The sequence below is a fragment of the Patella vulgata genome, chromosome 4, assembly GCF_932274485.2.
Source record: "Patella vulgata chromosome 4, xgPatVulg1.2, whole genome shotgun sequence".
Taxonomy (NCBI): Eukaryota; Metazoa; Mollusca; class Gastropoda; family Patellidae; genus Patella; species Patella vulgata.
The window spans coordinates 78,889,262-78,913,653 of NC_065882.2; the positions used below are offsets into that span (position 1 = coordinate 78,889,262).

The 24,392-nt window shown below is 36.4% G+C and overlaps 1 protein-coding gene across 2 annotated transcripts in view; it reads right to left on the reverse strand.

The window, feature by feature from the left end:
* Positions 1-12,899: 12,899 nt before the first annotated feature.
* Positions 12,900-24,392, reverse strand: part of LOC126819350 (dynein axonemal intermediate chain 4) — a 37,608-nt gene continuing 26,115 nt past the window's right edge. For both annotated transcript variants that reach the window (XM_050547340.2, XM_050547339.2), the window contains 7 exons: positions 23,363-23,489; positions 22,068-22,155; positions 20,803-20,931; positions 19,727-19,824; positions 19,129-19,204; positions 16,597-16,674; positions 12,900-15,067 (listed from right to left, as the gene is read on the reverse strand). In XM_050547340.2, coding sequence (XP_050403297.1) covers positions 14,945-15,067; positions 16,597-16,674; positions 19,129-19,204; positions 19,727-19,824; positions 20,803-20,931; positions 22,068-22,155; positions 23,363-23,489 — 719 coding nt within the window. In that variant the 3' untranslated portion in view covers positions 12,900-14,944. The remainder of the gene's footprint in view (positions 15,068-16,596; positions 16,675-19,128; positions 19,205-19,726; positions 19,825-20,802; positions 20,932-22,067; positions 22,156-23,362; positions 23,490-24,392) is intronic.

A 24,392-nucleotide genomic window follows, 5' to 3' on the forward strand; every position in this document is an offset into this window, starting at 1 on the left:
TTGTAGTTCCATTTAGCGCAACAGCAGCAAATGCATCCAAAATCATCAGAAAATCACCCGAAAATCTTCACACAGAAACTTATAATTGCATATTCTAAAAATAAAAATCTGAACGACATCCTAGTGCACAGTAAATTAAATTAAATAAGACCAGCCTCCACCCTAACCGTTAGTAAATAAAATCAACTAGATATAAGAATTCCTAGCCCTACACCAGTTATGTGGAATAAACACATTTTTATAAAATCCAATTCGTAGTAGGAAACACACTAATGTAGCTCTCCCCCGAGAGCCTCAAATTTATTCTTTTCTCTTCAGAAACAAAAACACCAGAATACCAGAAGCACCATCCAAGGAAGACCATCAGCGTCACCAACACCAAAAACAGTGAAATCATCTTTGTAGATAAATTTAATGTATTGTATGTATTTTGAATAAAACTAGGAAATACCACAAACTAATTTTCCATCGTCCTACGTCAGTGCTTATGTGGAGACTTAACCTCTCCCCCAAATTCTTAAACCTAACGCACAATCCACAAGCAGCAAATTCCCTTTATTTTATCTAGTTTTTAACTATTATAGTGAGAACTGCCAGCTCTTTACCTAATCTCCCATAACGTATCTTTAATTTTATAAGGAGATAAAGAACACGTTGCAGGTGTTTTGTTCATTAAGATAAACTGTTTATTTGCATAAAATTACATTACTTATCACTATGAAAATATAACCAGAATAGCATCCGCAACCTTGCAGTATAGAAATGAATTCATCGCTGTGAAAAACGAGCTGGTATAACCAACACTATCTGACTCCAGTTTGAGTCCATTCGTGTGCCAAATGTTCTACAGAATGGAGAGAGAGAGAGAGAGAGAGAGAGAGACCTGGGGTTTAACGCCCACTCAACACAAACTAGGTCATTTCGGGACTAACACATGATTCAATTTTATTTCAATAATTCGCTTGTACGTAGGGGTCTTTAGCAGTAGGAGGAAACCGGAGGACCCAGAGAAAACCCACGAGGATTGACAGGCGACCTTACTCCTTGTCACGTACAAACGGGGAATCTAAACCACGCCAGTTGACCCAATGACAGACCTTATGATACAACGCACACGTGCTAACCATTCGGCCATCTAACCCCCCAGCTACAAATACGCCATTCAGTTCAAGGGTTGAAACATTGTATTTTGATGATTTTATTTGAAAGATACTTTAAACATTAATTTCCAAATTTTTATATTAGGAATAATATCTGTGAATATTTCTGGCCAATTAAGACCAGAAATAGTCAATGTCAGTGTCATGGTTATCTACAAATTGTGAGAGAAACAAAATATTAAACGCCATTTAAAGATACATTATGTAAGATTTAGATAAAGACCTGGCAGTTCTCACTATAATAGTTAAAAACTAGATAATGTAAAGAGAATTTGCTGAAAATGTCAGTCAAATCGATCCACTCCGAACCGAGCATTTAGAGATTGAATTTTAGGCCTAGATCCGATCATCATTACTAAAGTCGTTACGGTAAAAAACACAGTCTCGATTATACAGTTTCAATAAGTGTTGAGCAGCAGATCAGATTCCAATCCAGGAAAATACCGCAGGCTAGCGATGACAATGACAGTTGATTATGGTCTTGTTTTGTTAATAAATGTGTAATTAATAGTTTTATAAAACAATAGGTAGATTTAGCTCTTGCATTATGTATGTTTAAGCATCGTAGACGAGTGTAATAAACAAACATCACATTTCACTGTGTACAGACACAAAACAAAACAGCAACAAGAAAAACAAGACTCTATCATGTATTTGTGTGTTCTGATAAATTCGTTAACATTCCACTGCTCGGTAATATCTTAATAATGTATTATTAACGCTATATTCACAATTATCTGTTAATAAGATGCAATCGTCTCGTATGACAAACAATACGCAAGAAACTGGTTAACGGACTTCTGTACTCCCGTTCAGGATGGAGTCTAACCATGAAACTATTCCATTGTTTTTTTCTGACAACTAGTTTCATTATGTATAACAATCGCTGTTCAACTAAATCGGGTCGATTTCGATTTGCCAGTTTTTACGTATTTTTGAAAAAGGTTTCGAAGTGTTTGGTACTAAGACGACCTGAAGATACGTTTTAAATGTTCCTTTTATTAATTAGAACAGGTTTCGCTTTAGTTTTTATATTTTACGCTGACATTTTATTACTCTAAAACTTCCTAGTGCAAAAACGGAAAATTTGACCTCCCTGGTCACGAAGAACAAACGTGAATTTAGCAAGTTTACATTTTTATTGAGTGATTACTTTCGATCATCATCTTCACATTCACTTTCAGTGCAAATTACCTCATTTGACCTGTGACCCCGAATATCTCGAAAACGACCCAACGGCGGACTGATTAACACACGGCATCGTATTCTACGCAAAAGTTTACTCTAACATAGTTGGGCCTGGTTTTGTGCCGATTTGATGCCCCCCACCCCCCTGCACTGGGCCTCCTGTCTATAATTTGTGGCACGAAAGGTGATTCTCAGCCTAATGTCCTGGCAAAATATCATACAATGTTTATCGTGCAATATTCTGTATTGTAGCTTACAGATTAAATAAAAAAAACAGCCCGATAACGTCTTTCATTAAAAATACATTATGTAAGATTTAGATGAAGGACTGGTTGTTCTTGCTGCAATAGTTCAAAGATTCATAATGAGAAATTAAAATAATGAGAGAATTTCAGTCAAATTACTTTTTTTCTGAGCGTTTGAAGTATTGAAAAGATAATCTCTTTTATCAAGCACCATTTTTACGACAATAAACAAAGTCTCGATTATCCATTTTCGTTATATTATTAAATGAGCGGATTCTAATGCATTCAATGTCCAAGTCATCCAATGTTCTAGAGAATTGATTATTGACTTGTCATGTGAATAGATATCTGAATAATAGTTTATATAACATTGAATCTGAAAAAAAAATGCAATAGGCAGAATTAGCTCTAACACAACGCAGCCTGGAGGTCGGGTGTTCGATCCCTGCATTGGCCGAGAAATGTTCATCCAGATTTTCCGGCGTGGTTACCCCCTTGTCAGTGATGCAGGACGGAGGGCCTGACAAGGACAGCTGTTTAGTCGTTCGGATGGGGCGAAAAACCGAGGTCCCGTGTACACATTGGCGTGCACGTAAAAGATCCCTTGACAGTTGGAATTCGATATAAGAGCAGGCCGTAGTGCCGCTGTCCGAGCAAAATTTCCCTCCATAGCACACTGTATGGCGTATGCCCGTCTTCATTAGCCCAGATCGGAGCAAAACATGAGGACGTTAAACCTCATTTCATTTCATTTCTAACACAACGCATCTTCAAATGTCATTACTTTTAACATTTATTTTCATTTACCTTAGGTAAAAACTGTCGTATTTTAAACTACGGGTTTATTTCAAAGATAGAACTGGAAAACTTCCATCAACACTGTTAAAAATAAAGTGTTGCTTTATTAAAATAGATATATAGTACCTATATGTTTTGCATGTAATTCAGCTCAACTTTGCTTATCTTTTCTAAAAAAAAGGGGGGGGGAATGGTTAGCGCGTGTGCGTTGTATCATAAGGTCTGTCATTGAGTCAACTGGCATGGTTTCGATTTCCCGGTTGTACGTGGCAAGGAGTGGGGTCGTCTGTCCAACCTAGTGGGTTTTCTCTGGGTATTCCGGTTTCCTCCTACTGCTAAAGACATCTACGCGCGCAAGCGAATTATTATGTTAATTCCGAAATGACTTAGTTTGTGTCGAGTAGACGTTAACCCCCATCTCTCTCTCTCTCTCTCTCTCTCTCTCTCTCTAACACCAGATACCACTTACTTACGAGATGTCCAAACCACAAAAACTGTGTTTTTATGTTGTCCATACTAAATGGAATGTAATGTCTTATCCTTCTGCACCAACTGGACTAATGAAGACGGGCATACGCCGTACAGTTTGTTAAGGGGGAAATTTGGCCCGGACAGCGACACTACGGCATTCTCTTATTTCGAACTTCAAGAGTCGGGGGTTCTTTTACGTGCAAGCCAATGCATACACGGGATCTCGGTTCTTCGCGCAATCCGAACGAATAAACACTGTTCTTGCCGCCAGGCCTTCCGTCCTAATTCTGTCGGAGAATTCGGGTGTAATGTCTGCAAGTTGCTGGACGAATGAATGTCGGATGTCAGATGTTTTGTTTTTGCCGACGAACATCGATAATCAGACTTTTTTCTATCCTATTAACTCGCCTTTGACACCCCGGCCCCCCCCCCCATTCTTTTGCATAGTCCTTTCGCAGGTGTCGGGTGGGGTGGGGTGTCAGTTGGTCAGGGCGGAGAGCCTGGCAATGGTGGTAACCACACACAAGAATTCCGTTAAAATTTGTCTGAACGTGTACCATTCTGCACACTGAGAACTATGGACCTCGAGAATAGATTTATTTCTTGAATGGCCGCATTAACCAAAAAATAGCATACTTTTCTTGTAATGTAGTTTCTACTTAGCTGTCAGACACATAAATACCAAATAAAACTTTTCAATTTTATTGAATGGTAGGGGAATATATATTTCTCAGAATTCTCGAAGATTGTGTTTTGAATAAAAACGTTGATTTAGTAAATAAAATGTTGATCAACCAGATTGTTATCTGGGCCCTTATTCACGAAAACTTAAACTAAGATACAATCAAAATTTGAAGAAATACTGCAATTCGATTGGCTGACCAGTAAAATCAATTTTCATATATCCAATGAAGTTGCAGTATTTCTTAAAAGATTTCGGTAGTAACTTAGTTTAAGTTTTCGTGAATAAGGGCCCTGTTCTCAAGCGGGGCTAATTGTAGACTGATGTGAAATGAAATAGAGTTTAACGTAATACTTTTTATTATCCGACTGGGCTAATGATGGTAAATGTCGCCCGGGCAGTGGCACTAAAACCTACTTTTGTTTGAATTCCAACGGCCAAGGGTTCTTTTTACATGCACGCCTATGTGTACACAAGATGTTTTTCTTCCTACCCGAACGTCTGGACACTATTCCGTGTCCCCTTAGTATGCACGCGGACAGACAATTTGTGTGGAGTGGACGTTAAACCCCATTCCCATCATTCCCTCTATGATTAAGCGTGATTTACTATGGGTAGTTTATAGATAGCATACGACTGATTTTCAACTAGTTTTTAAAAAATGCTAAAAAAATCAAAACCCAAACAACAAAACCTCACATTTGACTTACTATTTTATTGATATCGAGATGGGATGGGAGGGATGGCGGGGTAGTCGAGTGATTTGACTGGCCTGATTTCGATACCAGGTTTGTACGTGACAAGGAGTAGGGTGGCCTTCCCAACCTCATGCGTTTTCTCTGGGTCCACTGCTTTGCTCCCACTGCTAAAGGACCTCAGCAGGCATGTGAATTATTGAAATAAAATGGAACAAAATGTTAGTCCCGAAATGACCTACCGGTAGTTTGTGTGATGTGGACCTTAAACAACATCTCTCTCTCTCTCTCTCTCTCTCTCTCTCTCTCTCTCTCACACACACACACACACACACACACACACACACTAAGTGTTATTTAGATATGAATAGCTTATAGATAACATACGGTTGACTTTTAAGCTAATACCATTAAGAGATTTCAGAGATTGTTGGCTACTGGCTTGACAATCTTACAATCATCTTAATTGAATCATATCGTATGGCCTGTCTGTTTATCAGTCACATTAATGGAAAACCTATTTTGATTATTGGCATTCAACTATATTATTCATTACTAATTCTGGCAGTTAGGGTCACTTGCAATATAAATGCGATGGACGAATTTCCTAATGTTTTGTTACAGGAACAGGTCAAAAATATCCTTAGGCTTGTCAGCTTTATATTTAGAAGACTCTTGTGCAATTAGCCCCGTATTCGCACAATCTGACTAAAACACAGATTCTATTTCGTTCCGTTTTTTTTTATGGTTTAAAATTTTGTTTTACTTGTCTTTACTCGGATCTGGAAGAGTTGTTATATAACCCGCGCTCTGATGTGAGGGATTAGCCAATGAATCGGTCTGTTACGGTGAGTTCTTGGCGTGCGTAGCACGGAAATGTGGGTATCCTAGTAGAAACATCAACGCAGATTAGTTAATCAAAAGTCTGACTCCGACGTCATAGGGTCAAAAGCCGTTCATATGTAGCGTAGTGTAGGCCATCGAAAGTATAAAAAAACGAAACGAAATATAGATCTGTATTTTAATCAGATTGGTACTGGCATTATTTGATTAAAGGTCTAAACTGTACTCAAATTGAATATTTAATTAGGAAAACAACAGAAAAATATCAACAGTGAATAAGAGAGAGAGAGAAATTGGGTTTAACGTTCGCTCGACACAAACTAGGTCATTTCGGGACTAACGTCGCGCTGTTTCATTAAGTCGACAGGCGTGGTTTCGAATCCCCGGTTGTGCGTGACAAGGAGTAGGGTCGCCTGTCCAACCTCGTGGGTTTTCTCGGGGTCCCCCGGTTTCCTCCCACTGCTAAAGACCCCTACGCTCAAGCAAATTATTGAAATAAAATTAAACAATATGTTAGTCCCGTGCCGAGTACGCCTCACTTCAGTGGGTCAAATCGGCAAGGTACTCAGTACGGCATGCTTATGTTTGACCCGTTTACACTACAAAAAAATTAACCGTGCCGTGCCTGGCACACTTAAAATTTGTAATGTAAACGGGGTTATAACTATAGTGTTGGCTTGTTTGTATCTTCTGGAGAGGTTGCTGAAATTTTCAATTCATCATTATCTTTGGAAACACTGAAGGGGATTCAACTTTTGCAAGAAATCCAAAATCTTTAAACAGACGAGCAATGACTTTACAATTTTGGGAAGATAATTACATTTAGAAATAATTAATCAGTCATATTATATCGTTTTATAACCCATATGTGTATTCGGGGCATGTGAGAAATTCGATATTTGGTGTCTTTAGGGTGAGAAAAGGGCTGGTGGCCTATAAGGTTCGGATGAATCTTGCATGAGGCCTCTGGATGAAAATGTCATAGGGGCCTTTTATCAACAGTGAAAAGGATGGGAAGTCTTCTGGTTATTGTCCTTCATACTTCTACAAATGCAATTTGTACATGCATGCATGCGTATGTCCTGGTTGCCTTACCGTAGCTGCGAACATTTTATGCCCACCGTTTTAAACTCCACATATGTCACACATTCTTTATTAGAACTGATTTGGGACCTATTTAATATTGCGGACCCTGGCTTCACCCCCGCCCACCCCCACCCCGTCCCCTCCCGTACCCTCAACACACACACATACACCTTAATCCGACCCTGCCCATTATCATGTCTAATGGAAAACAAGACAAGTTTCTGATTGTTCAAACCGATATCGGAAGATGTCCACGTCCAAACGACTCAATATTGTGAGCTGAAATTTTGAAACACGGTAAATACACCATTTCCCGTTTATTTGGCGCTTAAATTGCATACGTACTCAGACTTTAATTTCTGACACTCTGTTAAAATCGGGATGGTCCCTTTAATTCTTTACATATCAACAAGTTTATAAAATAAAAACCATTCAGAAGCCCTCTCCATTTATTGTAGTCACTGGAGTGCTGTTTGGCTTCCATCTGAAAATGACAACCTCTTATTACTGACATGGTGTGGGGCATGTTATTACAAGAATTATCGTGAACAATTCAAATATTGTGGGAGTTGCGTGGGAGTATTCTTCCTCGTTTAATGAATAACGGTTTTGCATGAATTGGTTATCTCTCGAGAAATACTGGGTCAGCTTTAATAGCAATTCACATCCTCTAGTGCTAGTTTTTATCAGTTCTGTGTAGATTAGTATTTCACCATAACAAGAGCTATTCAGTCGGTTAAATAGATAATATATCCGTCTGTTACTCCCGGTTTCAACAATATTATGTCGTATCTCTCGCTTAGACGATAAATCACGCTAGCTGAACGATGATCGGTGATACGGGAGAGCAGATATTGACACCCCCTGGCAAAAGATCTACTCTAGATAACTTTCTGTGTTGCTATTTACAAATTTAACGTCCAATACATTATATATGATATTATGGGCAATCTAATTGATTATTCTATTAAAGCGAATATACCCCCCCCCCCACCTTCCCCGCCCCACACGCACACACACACAGAAAAAAAGGAGGGGGCGATCTCACTTTTCGGCCAGACGTGTAAGCGAAAACAACAATTATTTATATTCAAACAAATGAAATGAAATGAAATAGGGTTTAACGTCCTACTGTTCTGGCTCACTCAGACTGTCCGTCTTAAGTGGGTAAGTCGCTGGCTCGCTGCCCTGGAGGTCGGGTGTTTGATCCCTGCATTGTCCGAGAAAGTTCATCCAGATTTTCCGGCGTGGTTGCCCCCTTGTCAGTGATGCAGGACGGAGGGCCTGACAAGGACAGCCGTCTAGTCGTTCGGATGGGACGAAAAACCAAGGTCCCATGTCCTAATTACAGTCGGTTATTCTACAAAAAAGCCGCGACTTAACTCTGACAATTGTGCGATTCGTAATGATCTGAGATACGTTCTCGGTAAACCATGCCAAGTTGGTAGGGCCTATTATAAGGCAATTTTTTCGGAGCACGTCTTTCTGACAACTTTTATTCAAGAAGGGGTGGGGGAGAGGGTGCCTCCCCACCCGCTTTTGAATTTTTTGAAAAATACATGTTCTCTAGCGTCAATTTGGCGCGTATCTGCGGAGGTTCGACGAGGTCATTGCCAAAACACAGAAAACTGACAAACTAGACTGTGCGGGAGCCTATGGTTCATACCTATAGATTAATTCGTACCGACGACTGATGCAACTGAAGAATAATAAGCTCGAAGTTTAAATTCATGATCCGGCGGAAATTAGAATTTTTTAAATTTTTAATCCCTCACGATTGAAGACATGCCAGAGTGAAGACATCGCTCTTGTGCGACATAGAAAAGGCAATTTCTGAGACTGGGGGAGATTGGTCACACGTACGACGTGACGTAACGAATTTTCAGATTTTGTACACTGATGGACCTCTCCGAGCACGGACATGCTCCAAGGCACGCTAAAATAGGCTCTGCCAGTTGGTACAAAAAAAGTAGGACGTTAAACCCCATTCCAGTCCTTTTCATTTCCTCGGGAGACACTGCGATCGAATCGTAGACCAAGTGAGCCAGCACCTTATTCTTCTTAACACCGTGGCTTCCGCTTGACGGAAAGCAGGCGCGGATCCAGGGGGGGGGATGGGATTCCCAGATTTTAGTTTCTGTTTAATGAGGCCGTGACGAAGACTCTAGGGACTACACCAAACCACTAATGCATGCGGCACTCTGATGATTACCCTTTGCTCCAATGTATGCCCGCCCCCCCCCCCTCGACAAAATCCTGGATCCGGGCCTGGAAAGAGAATTACTAGATTGTGTCATCTAGATTTGGGAATTGCATCTTTATAGTTCATAGGATGTCAAAGGCATTTAACAAATGTCAAATATCATCCTGCTGTCATTGTGGGTAGAAAATATATTCAAAACCGAGGATTTAAAAAACAAAAGACGGACATTAAGAGGTTTATTTACAGTTATAGTAGTTCATCTATTTGGCTATTTCGTTTTCTATGAATAACATTATAAAGAAATATTATATTCCAGCCGTTTACATTTGTTTTTCAGGGTATCTGAAATTACATCGTCAAATATATTTACACAGTAATAAGAACAGTAGACAGGCTGTGGTTTCAAGATTTACAAGGGTAGACATATTAAATATTGTATTATCAGTAAAAGCTAATATATACAGTGATAAATGAATAAAATGGGGTTTAATGTCCTACTGTTCTGGACAGACTGGACTAATGAAACGGGGATAACGTCCTACTGTTTTGCTCCGACTGGGATAATGAAAACGGCCATACGTCATTGGGAAAATTTTGCCCGGACAGCGGCGCTACGGTCTACTTTTATATCGTATTCCAACTGCCGAAGAATCTTTTACGTGCACGCCAATGTGTACACGGGACATAGCTTTTCGTCCTATTCGAACGACTAAACAGCTGGCCTTGTCAGGCCCTCCTCCCTGCATCACTGACAAGGGGAAACGATAAATGAAGTAGACCCCCTAGATTACATAATATTGTGCCAGTGGTAATTTGTTTCCTGGGGGGGGGGGGGGGGGTTGCGGGTGTGTGGGTGGAGCACATACAAGGTTACATTAAAGGCACAATAGTCAAGATAATATTCGGCAACACTCCTTTGATTGAGATGGAGCCGCAGTGGTTAAGTGAGTAAGGCGCTTGCTCGCCAACCGGGCGGTCCAGGTCTCGATTCCGGTGTTGACAGTGGTATTGGGCCTGTTATTTGTTGTACTGTTGGCATTGTCTGTAATATTGGTTGTAATGTTACCATAGTTCACATTCTAAACACTATTTATGGAATAACAATTACTGGTTTATTAACATGCAACGTTTCGACGATCACACTTTTATCTTTATCAAGCCAGTGATGAGAGTATCACCGTTTAGTGTGTTACTGTTCAATTACTAAATGCCGTTTAAAGAAGAATTGTTCATTGTCTGTAATTCTGACATTATCTGTGTTCTTTTACTGTTCATAGTGGTGGCAGTGTCAGTAATAGTGGTTTTAGTGCTGGCATCGTCTAGATTCTGGTATTATTCATAGTACCGGCATTATCTGTAATATTGTCTGTAGTGCTGGCATTGTGTGTATTTTTCTACTATTCATAGTGTTGGCATTGTGTGTATTCTTCTACTTACTATTTATTCATAGTGTTGGCATTGTCGGTAATGGTGGTTGTACGGTTGGTATAGTCTGAAATGTTGGCTAAGCATTTTTTCCATTCAGATAGCTTGAACAAACATCTTGTTTAAAACAATAACGTTAGCATTGTCTGTAATATTAATTTTCTATTTTCTTTTACTGTTTGTAGTCTTGGCACTATTCGTAGTGTTGGCATTGTCTGTGGTGTTTGCCTTGGTTAAGGTGTTTGAATTGTCCGTATTATTGTAATTTATTATGGTACTGTTGACACTGTAATGATGGCATTGCCTGTATGCTTATAGGCCAACTGTCTGTTGTATTAGCATTATCTGTGTTTCTGTACTGTTTGTTGAGCAATCTGATTAAATCACAGATCCAATTTCGTTTCGTTTTTATAGTTCAAAATTTCGATTTAACTTGGCTTTACTACACTTGGTAGTGTAGGCCATCGAAAGTATAAAAAACGAAACGAAATATAGATCTATATTTTAATTAGATTGTTTGTAGTGTTGACATTGTAAAATTGGCATTATCTGTATTCTTCTACTGTTGCCACTGATCATTCAGATTATCAGAGAAATAGGATTTGCCCTCCACTCCACACAAACTACATCATTCGGGGACTAACATCTGGTTTAATTTTATTTCAATAATTTGCTTACGCATAGGAGGAAACCGGAGCACACAGAGAAGTGAAATGAAATGAAATGGGGTTTAACGTCCTACTGTTTTTCTCCTATACCGGACGGCCAAACGCCATACAGCGTGCTATGAGGGAAAATTTGCCCGGGCAGCGGCACTATCGCCTACTCTTATATCGAATTCCAACTGCCAAGGGATCTTTTACGTGCATTCCAATATATACACGGGACCTCAGTTTTTGGTTTCATCCAACAGCTGTCCTTGTCAGGTCCTCCGTTCTGCACCACTGACATGGGGAAACCACGTCGGAAAATCCCGATGAACTTTCTCGGCCAATGCAAGTATCGAACACCCGACCTCCAGGCTAGCGAGCCAGCGTCTTACCCACCCATAGAAAACACACAAGATCGGACAGATGACTCTAATCCTTGTCACTACAAACTGAGGATCGAAATACACTACTTGACTCTACCACAGATCTTGTGATTTAAAGTGCGGGCCGTACCTAGCTCAGAACAACGAGAGGGGGCGGGAAGTGTTCTCAGGGGTGCTGTAAAATTGACAGACAATGTATATCTATGATCGACAATTGGTTTGTTCAAGGGGGGGGGGGGGTCGAAACTTTGCCCCCACCCCCTAGTTACAGGTCTGTGCACAAGTTCAACACCACTCGGTCATCCAACCCTACTATGAATGAACGAGATGATGAACTTGGATAACAGGTGTAATACTTTTAGTAGAATTTTTGCTCGAGAAATACCATATTTGCATAATATGTGATATGTACTTAAAATACTTAAATCAACTTAGTCTGTAATTGACAGTTGACACATAAAAAGAGCTATTTATCGAAAACAAAAATCAATAATTTACCACCAGAATTACACGTGAGTGGAATTATTCTAATTGCATCATTTGGTTTAAAGTAACCAATCATATCGTTAATTGCACAGGTTCAGGGCCATGAACACGCTTATTTCTGCGTGATAAACCTGGGTGCTATATAAGATATCTATTTGAACCTTTCAAGCCAGATTTCTATTAGGTTCCAGAGAGCTTCCATCTGAGTTCCTAGACAGCCGCGAGGCTGGCTAGGGTGGAGAAATGGTTTTAGCTAGTATTGTTATCTATTATGCTTGTATAACTGTATTCAGCTATATATATATATATAATGTAGAAGCAAACTGTCGCATTGTTATTCCTGGTAAGACAACGTCTTAAGAAACTGTAAGAAGTAAATACACAACGTGAAGCAGAAGTAAAGACAGCTAGAGACAAATTCTAGACGATCACAAGGCTACAGAAATATGTAGTAAGAAAAGGTGCATGGGTTCTATGTAGGATGTGGCGACCGGTTCCCTTAATCCGCTCTCCACGTCAGACAAAAGACCCATGGTGCTACATATTGACAGATGGTAACTACAGACAACAACACTCTTGTCATTTGATTTAATTGAATACATTAATAATCAGATACAATACACTGGTATATGGATGGAATGACAGAATGCTGCAATGGTTTCATTTCTAAAATTAATAAATAATTACATTAATAATATATACAAATAAATATAGTTAACAATTCACTAACAATATAAGAGATAGAGAAAAATAAAAAATAAAATATTTCTTGAAGGAAACAATAATTAGACAGTTGAATCATTGCCATATTTATTTATTTTCAGTCTGGGGCAATGCTTAACTCAAAAATTTTCCCATCTGATAAATATATCACAAATTTTGTTTGCTTTGGATCCTTTTTTCCAAAGAATGAAAATTTTCAGCAACATTCCAATAAAAACTATAAATTTAACTGTTCTCTAGCTGATCAATTTCACTGAGAGTCAGTCAAGACTTGTAAATATGACATCAACCAGCAAAAAACAGACACCTACATCATCCTGGGATTCAGACACCTACATCATCTCAGGATTCAGGCATTTACATCATTCCAGAATTCAGATCAATTTCACTGATAGTCAAGTTAATACTGGTAGATACGACCTGAATCGAGGTAGATGGAGTGGGGTAATTTGGTTATAACTTATCCACGTACATAAATTTCATTTTTTGCTAGAAAAGGAAAGACGTTTTTTCCTATAGCCCAAATCAAATGAATCGGTCATTAAACATACATTTTGCAAGAGCTAAATCTGCTTATTGAACATCTTTCTTTAGGCCTGAAATGTTATCTAAATTATTAATTAGACATAAATCAACTCTCGATGGCATCGCCAGCCTGGGATGTTTATTGGATTAGGTTCCGATTTGATGTTCGACTTTCATTCATAATTAAATCAAAAAATGGATAATTGTGACTATGTTTTTTCATCCTACCGACTTTAGTAATGATGATCGAGGCTAGCCCCAATATTCAATCGCTAAAATCTAGGTTCAGAGTGGATCAATTTGACAGAAATAGTCAGCAAATACCCTTTACATTATCTAGTTTTTAACTATTATAGTGAGAACTACCAGCTCTTAATCTAATCTACCATAATGTATCTTTAAAATAGCAGATCACCTTGATTGACAGTGGCTATATGATGGTATGTAGGCCTAGTGAAGTTAGGAATGAGTTTACAGTGAGTTAGGTCTACTACATTTCTCATAAACAATTATAGTTAATTATCTTTATTAAAGCGGCCAAAAAACAGAATCTACAAAATGAAATTAAAATGATAATTTTACAGAGAGATTGGGACTAAAATGGTTTTTTGTTTTATTTCAATAATTTGGTTGCGCGTAGAGGCCTTGTCACGGACAACCAGGGAATCGAAACCACACCAGTTGAATCAATGACAGACATTATGATACAACGCACACAAACTAACTATTCGACCATCCAACCCCCCAATGCTTGTAATTTTGGCTGTGGATACAGTCCTAATCTTTTATTCTGCTGTTTCTAAAGCTTACTTCCTGAAACAATGTGATTGTCTACATTTCAGTTATAGATTCTTATTCTCCATATATGTTAGATTAGGAATTCCCCACTGTAGAATATTTTATATTTTAAATTAAAGTGTCTCTATGTAGGTTTAGTTACAGATTCTTACTCTCCACATATTTTAGGGTAGGAATTCCCTACTGTAGAATATTTTGTCTTTTGTTATACAAGACAATCCTTGTGTTGAGTGTTTCATATTTTAGGGTAGGAATTCCCCACTTTAGAATATTTTGTCTTTTTTCATGTATGAAAATCCCTATATTGAATGTAGAATATTTTAGGGTAAGAAAATTCCTGCGTTGAGTGTTTCATATTTTTTAGGGTAGGAATTCCCTACCGTAGAATATTTTGTCTATTTTCATGTATGAAAATCCCTGTAGTGAAGTTTCATATTTTAGGGTAGGGAATTCCCCACTGTAGAATATTTTGTTGTTTTTTTTCATGTAGGAAACCCCCGGTGTTGAATATTTTTCGGGTGAGAAAATCCCACTGTAGAATATTTCATATTTTAAATTACAGTGTCTCTATATTACGTTTGTTTTATTCTTTATCTTCAGCCGAGAATTCATCTTCTGGATCTGCCAGTGCTTTTGATGTTTCTTGTGACTGTAGTTGATTGGCTATGGTTATTGAAGACCCGATTACTTTCATTAGAGCTTCAGACTGAAATAAGAGGGATATAAATCTCTTAATAACAACGCAATCTCTACATTAAACATGTGTTATGTAACAGCTAAATCTTCCTATATAGAAGGGTTTTAATTTTGGCTTCAAAATATAAGTTTATTCTGGAATTCACTGCCTCAAACTGTGAAAAAAGGAAGTTCGTAAAACATGTCAAATCTTTTAACCCTTGTTAGTTATTGTTGTCCTCTGAATGCATATTTACCATTTTATTCTTTCTTGTTTGTTTGATATTTCTCCTTTATAAATGATATATATGCACTTTGTAAATATTGTTACTGTGAAGTTGCTTGTTTTATAGAGTAGGAGGGACATAATGAAAATTAGAACTTGTGTACTAAATATGTTCCCTCATTATTATTATTATTATTATATATAAATTATTATTTAGACATTTATTCACATGACAAGCCTGTAATCAACTCTCTAGATCATCGAATGGCAGAGATGTAAACAGATTAAAATATAATCACTATTTAATGATTTAATTTAGAAAACAGGAAGCGAGGCTGAGCCTTGATAAGTGATGTTGCTGCAATAATAAACAATCTAAGTCAAAACTTTAAACAGTGATAACGTTGCTCAGAATTCAGTAATTTGAATGGAATTTTCGAAATATTAATTTTGAATTATCTATTTTGGAACTATAATTATAGCAAGAACAGTCAGCTTTTTATTTAAATCTATTATAGCAAGAATGGTCAGCTTTTTATCTAAATCTTACTGCCATAAAACCACATTTCATTCATTTATTCATTCATTCATTCAAAATCTTACATAATGCATTATTATAGCAAGAACGTCCAGCTCTTTATCTAAATCTTACCTAATGCATCTTTAACATAGTCTCAATTTTTGACTTTTGAAATATAAGTGAACGATGCAGATAATTAATTATTTTATGTCTTTAACCCTTAACTGGTCGACGTCAGTTTGACGTCATGAAGTAAAGTGGTCAGACTAAATAAAGGCTCAAGTGAAAAATATTTTGTATGCCTATTTCAAAAGACTACTGCTGGATAATTATAAGTGATAGACCCTTGACACCAATTAAAAAGTTTAAGGGGATAAGTTGATCTATAATTTGCAGGTTCTCTCTTGTTTTCTAAATCATTTTCATCAGAAATATCGCCTTCAGAATCGGTTTCATCGATATAATCCGAGTCAGAATCATTCATAAGCATTTCAACCACTTTGCTAGTCTTTAACCTTCTCGACAGCGTTAAAAAATTACGTTTTTTTGTCAAAAAATGTTGAACAAAGACATGTTTTTCTCAATGCCCTTGACAAGACAAGTTACTGTCTGACACACATGCGTGGCCATATCAGTTAAATACGAAACTAAATACTCAAATGTGGCTTATAAAAAAGGTTCTTACTGTAGTCGACCACTTAGCTGTATAACGTTATGGTGACTCTAGTCTACAAAGACCGTTTAAGGGTTAACAATTTCTGTGATTATATTTGACATATCTATAACTTATAAAAATAAAAGTAGAAAAGTTTACCGGATCTTCAGGTGGTGTTGGCATACATCGTAGCTGATAAACTGTTACCTGACCTTCACTATCACCCACTAATATACACTGTGAAAAAAAATAAGAAAATGAAATAAAATGGGGTTAAACGTCCTACTGTTCTGCTTCCGACTGAAATAATGATGACAGAGGATATGCCACACAATGAGAGAAATTGTGTCTGGACAGCAGCGCTAAGACCTACTCTTATATCGAATTCCAAGGGATCTTTTATGTACATGTACATGCCAATGTGTACACAGGACCTCAGTTTTTCGTACCATCGCAACAACTATACATTGTGCCATGCCAGACCCTCTGTCCTGCACCACTGATGAGGAAGAACCAAGCTGGAAAATCCTAATGCACTTTCTAGGCTAACGAAGGAATCGAACATGAGACCTTCAGTTTTAATGTCCACTCGACACAAACTAGGCCAAATCGGGACTAACACATGGTTCAATTTTATTTCAATAATTCGCTTGAGTGTAGGGATCTTCAGCAGAGGGAGGAAACAGGAGAACCCGGAGAAAAACCACGAGGTTGGACAGGCGACACTACTCCTCGTCACGTACAACCGAGGAATCGAAACCATGCCAGTTGACTCAATGACAGACCTTATGATACAGCACGTATGTGCTAACCATTCGGCCATCCAAACCCCACCCCCCTTCTCAGCCAACAAAGGAATCGAACATGAGACCTTCTGTTTAACGAGCCAACATCTTACTCACTGAGCCACTGTGACTCCCGTAGTAAAAAATAACAAATAAACAATAAACTAATATACACAGTAAAATAAACCATAGAAAATAACATTTAGGCCACAACAATTTGATTTGTTGTTTTTTGGGAACACCTGTTTTCGTCTTATTTTTTGGGGAGAATAATACTTGGTTGCGCTGTTCTATTAAAAGCTTTTAGTTACAAGTTTGTAAGTTTTGTCTTTTGAAATCTTAAACTAAACATCTTTGTAAGACAATGGTATTGGCAGGTGTGTGTGTGTGTGAGAGAGAGAGAGAGAGAGAGAGAGGGGAGAAATGGGGTTTAATGTCCACTCACACAAACTAGGTCATTTTGGGACTAACATATGGTTCAATTTTATTTCAATGATTCACTTGCGTGTAGGGGTCTTTAGTAATGGGAGGAAACAGGAGGACCCAGAGAAATCCCACGAAGTTGGAAAGGTTACTCAACACCTTGTCACGGACAACCATGGAATCAAAACCAAGCCAGTTGACTCAATGACAGACATTATGATACAGCGCAGTGAGCGCACACATGCTAACCATTTGGCCACACAATCCCCATATTGGCAGGTGTATCACACATCTAAAATTAAGTTATTTAGAAAGACATCACATCAATATTATTAGATAATATTATAGGATTGCCCGTTAAATGAAAGATACTAATATATATGTATTATAACGCGTGAATGGCTGTTAAATACTAATAAGGTTGTTGATAACACCTTGACTGCTATAAATGATCTGCTGTATTGGTTGTTAAAATTATAGATGTAATAACTTGTAATATGTGTTCCTGTATTGTTAAAATAAAGACGTCAATTCCACAGTTTTCCTTATCATTACATCCTTTGATACTATGTTGCATCTTTCAAATGAAATAAAATATTGTTTACATGACAAAAAAAATCTATCACATGATTCAAATGGCTGTTTATTGATCAAGATCCCAAGATGAACTGAAAATTACATTGGTTTGGCCTTAAACTTTTTTAAAGTCTCTGAACATTAATTGAGCGACTGTATATCTGTTTAATGAATATCAGACCAAAAATGGTTCAATTCCAGTCAGTATTCACAAAAATATGATGAAATAACAATTTTGGAACATTCGACAGCCACAGCAAATATTAAAAACTGGATAAGATGTAAACGGTAAACATCCGATATTTACTTTAGTCAAAACGACCAAAAGTGTGGTCAAAATTAGTCTGAATAACAAATGACATGAAATGGGGTTTAACGTCCTACTGTTCTGCTCCGAATTGGGCTAATGAAGACGGGCATATGCCATACAGTGTGCTATGAGGGAAATTTTTGCCCGGACAACGGCACTACTGCCTACTCTTATATCGAATTCCAACTGTCAAGGGATCTTTTACATGCACGCCAATGTGTACATGGTCCCCGTTTTCTGTCCCATTCGAACGACCAGATAGCTGTCCTTGTCAGACCCGCCGGTCTGAATAACAGGACGGATTCTTATTAAATAATAAATTGATTGTTTTGATTCCTTTTATGGTTGCATTGAAGAGAGAGAGAGAGAGAGAGAGAGAGAGAGAGAGAGATGGGGTTTAACTAGGTCATTTCGGGACTAACATATGGTTTTAATTTTATTTCAATAATTCTGAGGCTGCTTTGTCTATATACGTCATAAACAAGCCGGTGCCCTTTTTTAAGTTTCACTGAAATCTTTTGATGGGCCTAAGATTAAACAAAAATTAAATTATTGGTCTTCCAACATGATAATCAATAAATAATGAGATGAGCTTACCTCTGAGTTTCTAGCAAATGTAACAGATGTTTGTTTAGCACCTGATGTAGGATTATTAATAATTAAAGGATCGAGTCTGGAAATAGAAGAGAAGATAAATAATGTTTAATTAGGAATATTTGAAAAGACATTAAAAATTATAAATATTAATACACTACAGTCTGGTGAATTGATTTGAAGAATAGACCAAACAACCTGCTAAATGTAAACAACGTCCTACTTTTCAGCTATGACTGGGCTAATGATGACGGGTATATGCCATACATTGTGCTATGAGGCAAATTTTGCCTGCACAGAGGCATTACAGCCTACTCATACATGTATATCGATTGCCAAATGTCAAAAGTACACAGGACCTGTGGTTTTCCTCCCATCAAAACGACTAGAGATGGAATTTAAATTAAAGGGGGTTTAACATCTTATGTTTTTGCATTGACTGGGGTAATGAATACAGCGTGGTGCCTTCACTTAAGTCGAATTCTAACCTCCAACGAGTCTTTTAAGTGCACATCAACATTTTTATCCCATCCATAATGACCCGAAGCTGTACTTGCTCTCTTGAGGCTCTTGTACAGAGGAATAAATAATATAAACTTACGTGCTAGTATTAAGATCCCAGACTTCTACAGCACCTTCGTTAACACAAGTAAATACTGTTGATGATCGGGGTGACCAACATAAATCATTTACAGCTTTCTGTTAATAATAAATATCTATACATTAATATCTTGGTCCTGTTTTACAAATTACAAGTAATACTATGGTCGGCAATTTTCTTTATAATCAAATGATATAGACAGATTAATGATGTCATAGTGAGGATATTATAGACAGATAAATGATGTCATAGAGAGAATATTATAGACAGATAAACGATGTCATAGAGAGGATATTATAGACAGATAAAGGATGTCATAGAGAGAATATTACAGACAGATAAATGATGCCATAGAGAGAATATCAGACTGATGAATGATGTTACAGACAGATAAGTGATGTCATAGAGAAAATATTATAGCCCAGAGAAGACGTCCATGAGATAATATCACCGACAGTAAAACTATATTAGATGAATTCAATGAAACTTTTCTCCACCAACAGGGTTACACCATGCATTGTGCTATTGATCGAACAGCAGCACTACAGCCTATTCTTATTTTGATTTCTAAACTGTCATGGGTTCATTAATGTGCTGTTAATGGTTTATATGGGACTGTGATTTTTAATTCCATCTGAATGACTGGATGTTTTTTCTCAACCCTGGGAAACTTAGCTAGAGAATTGTAAGGATTTTTTTTTTTTATAATATTTTATTCACAGAAAAGAATTGAGGAACAGGCTAGGCCTATATTACCTCTCTGCTATATAACAGAAAATATATACAAAAAGACTATTTTATAACCAAATTGTAAGGATACAAAAAGACTATATTATAACCAAATTGTAAGGATACAAAAAGACTATATTATAACCAAATTGTAAGGATACAAAAAGACTATATAACCAAATTTTAAAGATCAAACCCTAGATGGTAAAATTATAAGGAGCTTTTTTCGGCCAACACCGAGATCAAACCTTGCGAAGAGATTCCTTGGATCTTTTTTACAGAACAGAAATTAAAATCATGCACTTCAAATATTGAAATAATTCACATAAATATATAAGCTTACTTACTGTAGATGAAAAGAAACTTAAAACAGGTTTAACTCGATCTTGATGCCATAATCTAATACTCCAATCAGCACTACAACTTAAAAATATATCAGGTACAAATGGCGACCATTGTATTTTATATACAGGACCCTGTAAAATAATAATACAAATAAACCATGCATCATTTGTTACTTATTCAAATAATTAGATCAGAGAGAGTGAGCGAGAGAGAGAGAGAGAGACAGAGAGAGAGTGAGAGAGAGAGAGAGAGAGAGAGAAATGGGGTTTAACGTCCACTTGACATAAACTAGGTCAATTTTATTTCAATAATTCGTTTGCGCCTAGGGGTCTTTGGCAGTCGGAGGAAACCGGAGGACCGGAGAAAACCTATGAGCTTGGATAGGCAACCCTACTCCTTGTCATGTACAACCAGGGAATCGAAACCAATCTAGTTATTGACTCAATGACAGACCTAAACATGCAGCGCGCATGCGCTAAGCATTCGACCATCCCCCCACCCCCACCAAATAATTAGATAAGAACAAAGTACCGTGTATCAGAACACTTGACTTCCAAACTGATTTAAATATATATCACTACCAAAGCTCAATATTAGAAAAATCCAACTTGGTAACACTATGGATTAAAATTTCAGACATAGGGACAAATTTTAGATTGAGTTTTTAAAAAATTAAAATTCAGCCAATTAAACCCTATTTCATTTCATTTACCTTAATAAATTGATATGTAATTGAAATAAATTAAATGGGGATTAATTAAAGTCCTACTTTTCTGCACGAAACTTGCTTATGAGAGAGAGAGAGAAATGAGATTTAACGTCCACTCGACACAAACTAGGTCATTTCGGGACTAACATATGGTTTAATTCTATTTCAATAATTCGCTTGCGCGTAGGGGTCTTTAGCAGTGGGAGGAAACCGGAGGACCCGGAGAAAACCCACGAGGTTGGACAGGCGACCCTACTCCTTGTCACGTACAACCGGGGATTCGAAACCACGCCGGTTGACTCAATGACAGGTCTTATGATACAGCATGCACGTGCTAACCATTCGGCCATCCAACCCCCCACTTGTTTATGAAGACATGTATTGATATGATACACTCATATAATATCATAAACAAGAATTTGGACGTAAAAATCAGCAAATTAAGAGAGAGAAATGGGGTTTACCGTCCGCTTGACACAAACTAGGTCATTTCGGGGCTAACATATGGATGTAATAATCAGCAAATAAAATTTGCATTTATCATGAATAGTAACATACCGTATGACCAGTGTAACTCTCTAAATATTGTTCATTATAAGAACAGGAACATTTATGTATGTAACCTTCTTCTGTACCTGCTAAATAACTGTAATGAAATATTTGTACATGAATTATAAACATTGTACATGTATCAAAAATATTGTACATGAATCATAAACATTGTACATGAATTATAAACATTGTACATGAATTATAAACATTGTACATATATCAAAACATTGTACATGAATTATAAACATTGTACATATATCAAAACATTGTACATGAATTATAAACATTGTACATATATCAAAATATTGTACATGAATTATAAACATTGTATATGAATTATAAACATTGTACATAATATCAAAATATTGTACATGAATTATAAACCAGGGTTCCCGCGGCTTCGTCAAACATTTTTTCAAGGATATTCAAGGATAAATATACGTCAAATTCAAGGATTTTCAAGGACATTTTTTAGCCTAAAGTTACAATTTTTCATCTTAAAAATAACCAAAACATTACCATCTATCGTTATAATCTCATATTTAAAAAGAATTGAAGACATTTGAAACAAAATTAAGGATCTCAACTGAAATTCAAGGATATTTTCCTATTTCCGCGAAATTAAAGGATATTCAAGACATTGAAAATGAAATTTTAAATTTAAGGATATTCAAGGATATTCAAGGACTTTCAAGGACTGCGGGAACCCTGTAAACATTGTACATGAATTATAAATACTGTACATGAATTATAAATACTGTACATGAATTATAAATACTGTACATGAATTATAAACACTGTACATGAATTATAAATACATAAGATTCCTGGCTTAAAGGTTCATTAATTACATGTAATAATCATGGATAAAATTCCATATAACAATATCCATGGACAAAATTTCACATAACATCTAAGGGATAAATATCTAAGGGATAAAATTTCATATTATATCTAAGGATAAACATGGAAAACTTTAAAGCCTAAATTCAAATAGATTTTTTAAAATCAGAATACATATACCAAATATACTAGATCCCAATTGAGTTATCAAGTACAAAAAAGACATGAGAAAAAAAGAGAAAACTAGAGTCAATAGGGCTTCTCTCAAGAAAATAAATTGATACACAGTTTTGACTATTGAAACAAGATATAAATGGGCCATTTCAGAAAAATTAAATTCTAAATTTTTACTGGAAAATCACAAACTAATTCTATTTGAGATATAAACAGTCACCGTTTTCATAACAGTAACCGTTTAAAATAATAAAATAATAATACAGGATTGAATTTTAACTTACATATTTGTATCTCTAGAGTGAAAGTCGAAAGTCAAACCACCAGCAAAACCACAGATAAAAGCACCACCTTTCTTCTCTCGTGTTCTACCGGCCATTCTTGTTGGCATTTTCTTTAATCTCATTAAATCTTGAACAAAAAATATAAAAATAAACACCACTGTATAAAAACATGTGTCCAGAACTGATTGAAATACAAAAATAATCCTCACCATATTCACAGTAATTTACAAATATAGTAAAAGTAATGTAATAAAAAAAAAAGTAATTAATAAATATTACTGACAAATAAATGATGTCATATAGAGAATATCATAGATAAATGATGTCATATAGTCATATAGAGAATATCATAGATAAATGATGTCATATAGAAAATATCATAGATAAATGATGTCATATAGAGAATATCATACATAAATGATGTCATATAGAAAATATCATAGATAAATGATGTCATATGGAGAATATCATATGTATATGATGTCATATCATAGATAAGTGATGTCATATCAGAATAATATCATAGATAAATGATGTCATATATAGAATATCATAGACAGCATATCATCATAGATAAATGATGTCATATCATAGATAAATGATGTCATATCATAGATAAATGATGTCATATCATAGATAAATGATGATAAATGATGTCATATCATAGATAAATGATGTCATATCATAGATAAATGATGTCATATCATAGATAAATGATATCACAGAGAGAATATTATATATAAATGATGTCATAGAGAATATAGATAAATAATATCACAGAGAGAATATGTTAATTATTTGTCAGAGATAATGCCATAGAGAGAATATCATAAATAAATGTCTTAGATAATGATGTCATAGATAAAAGATGCCACAGAGAGAATATCATAGATACATGATGCCGTAGGGAGAATAAGATAAATATCACAAAATATTATAGACAAAAGATTTCATAGAGAGAATATCATAGATAAATGATTTCATAGAGAGAATGTTATATATAAATGATGTCATAGGGAAAATATCATAT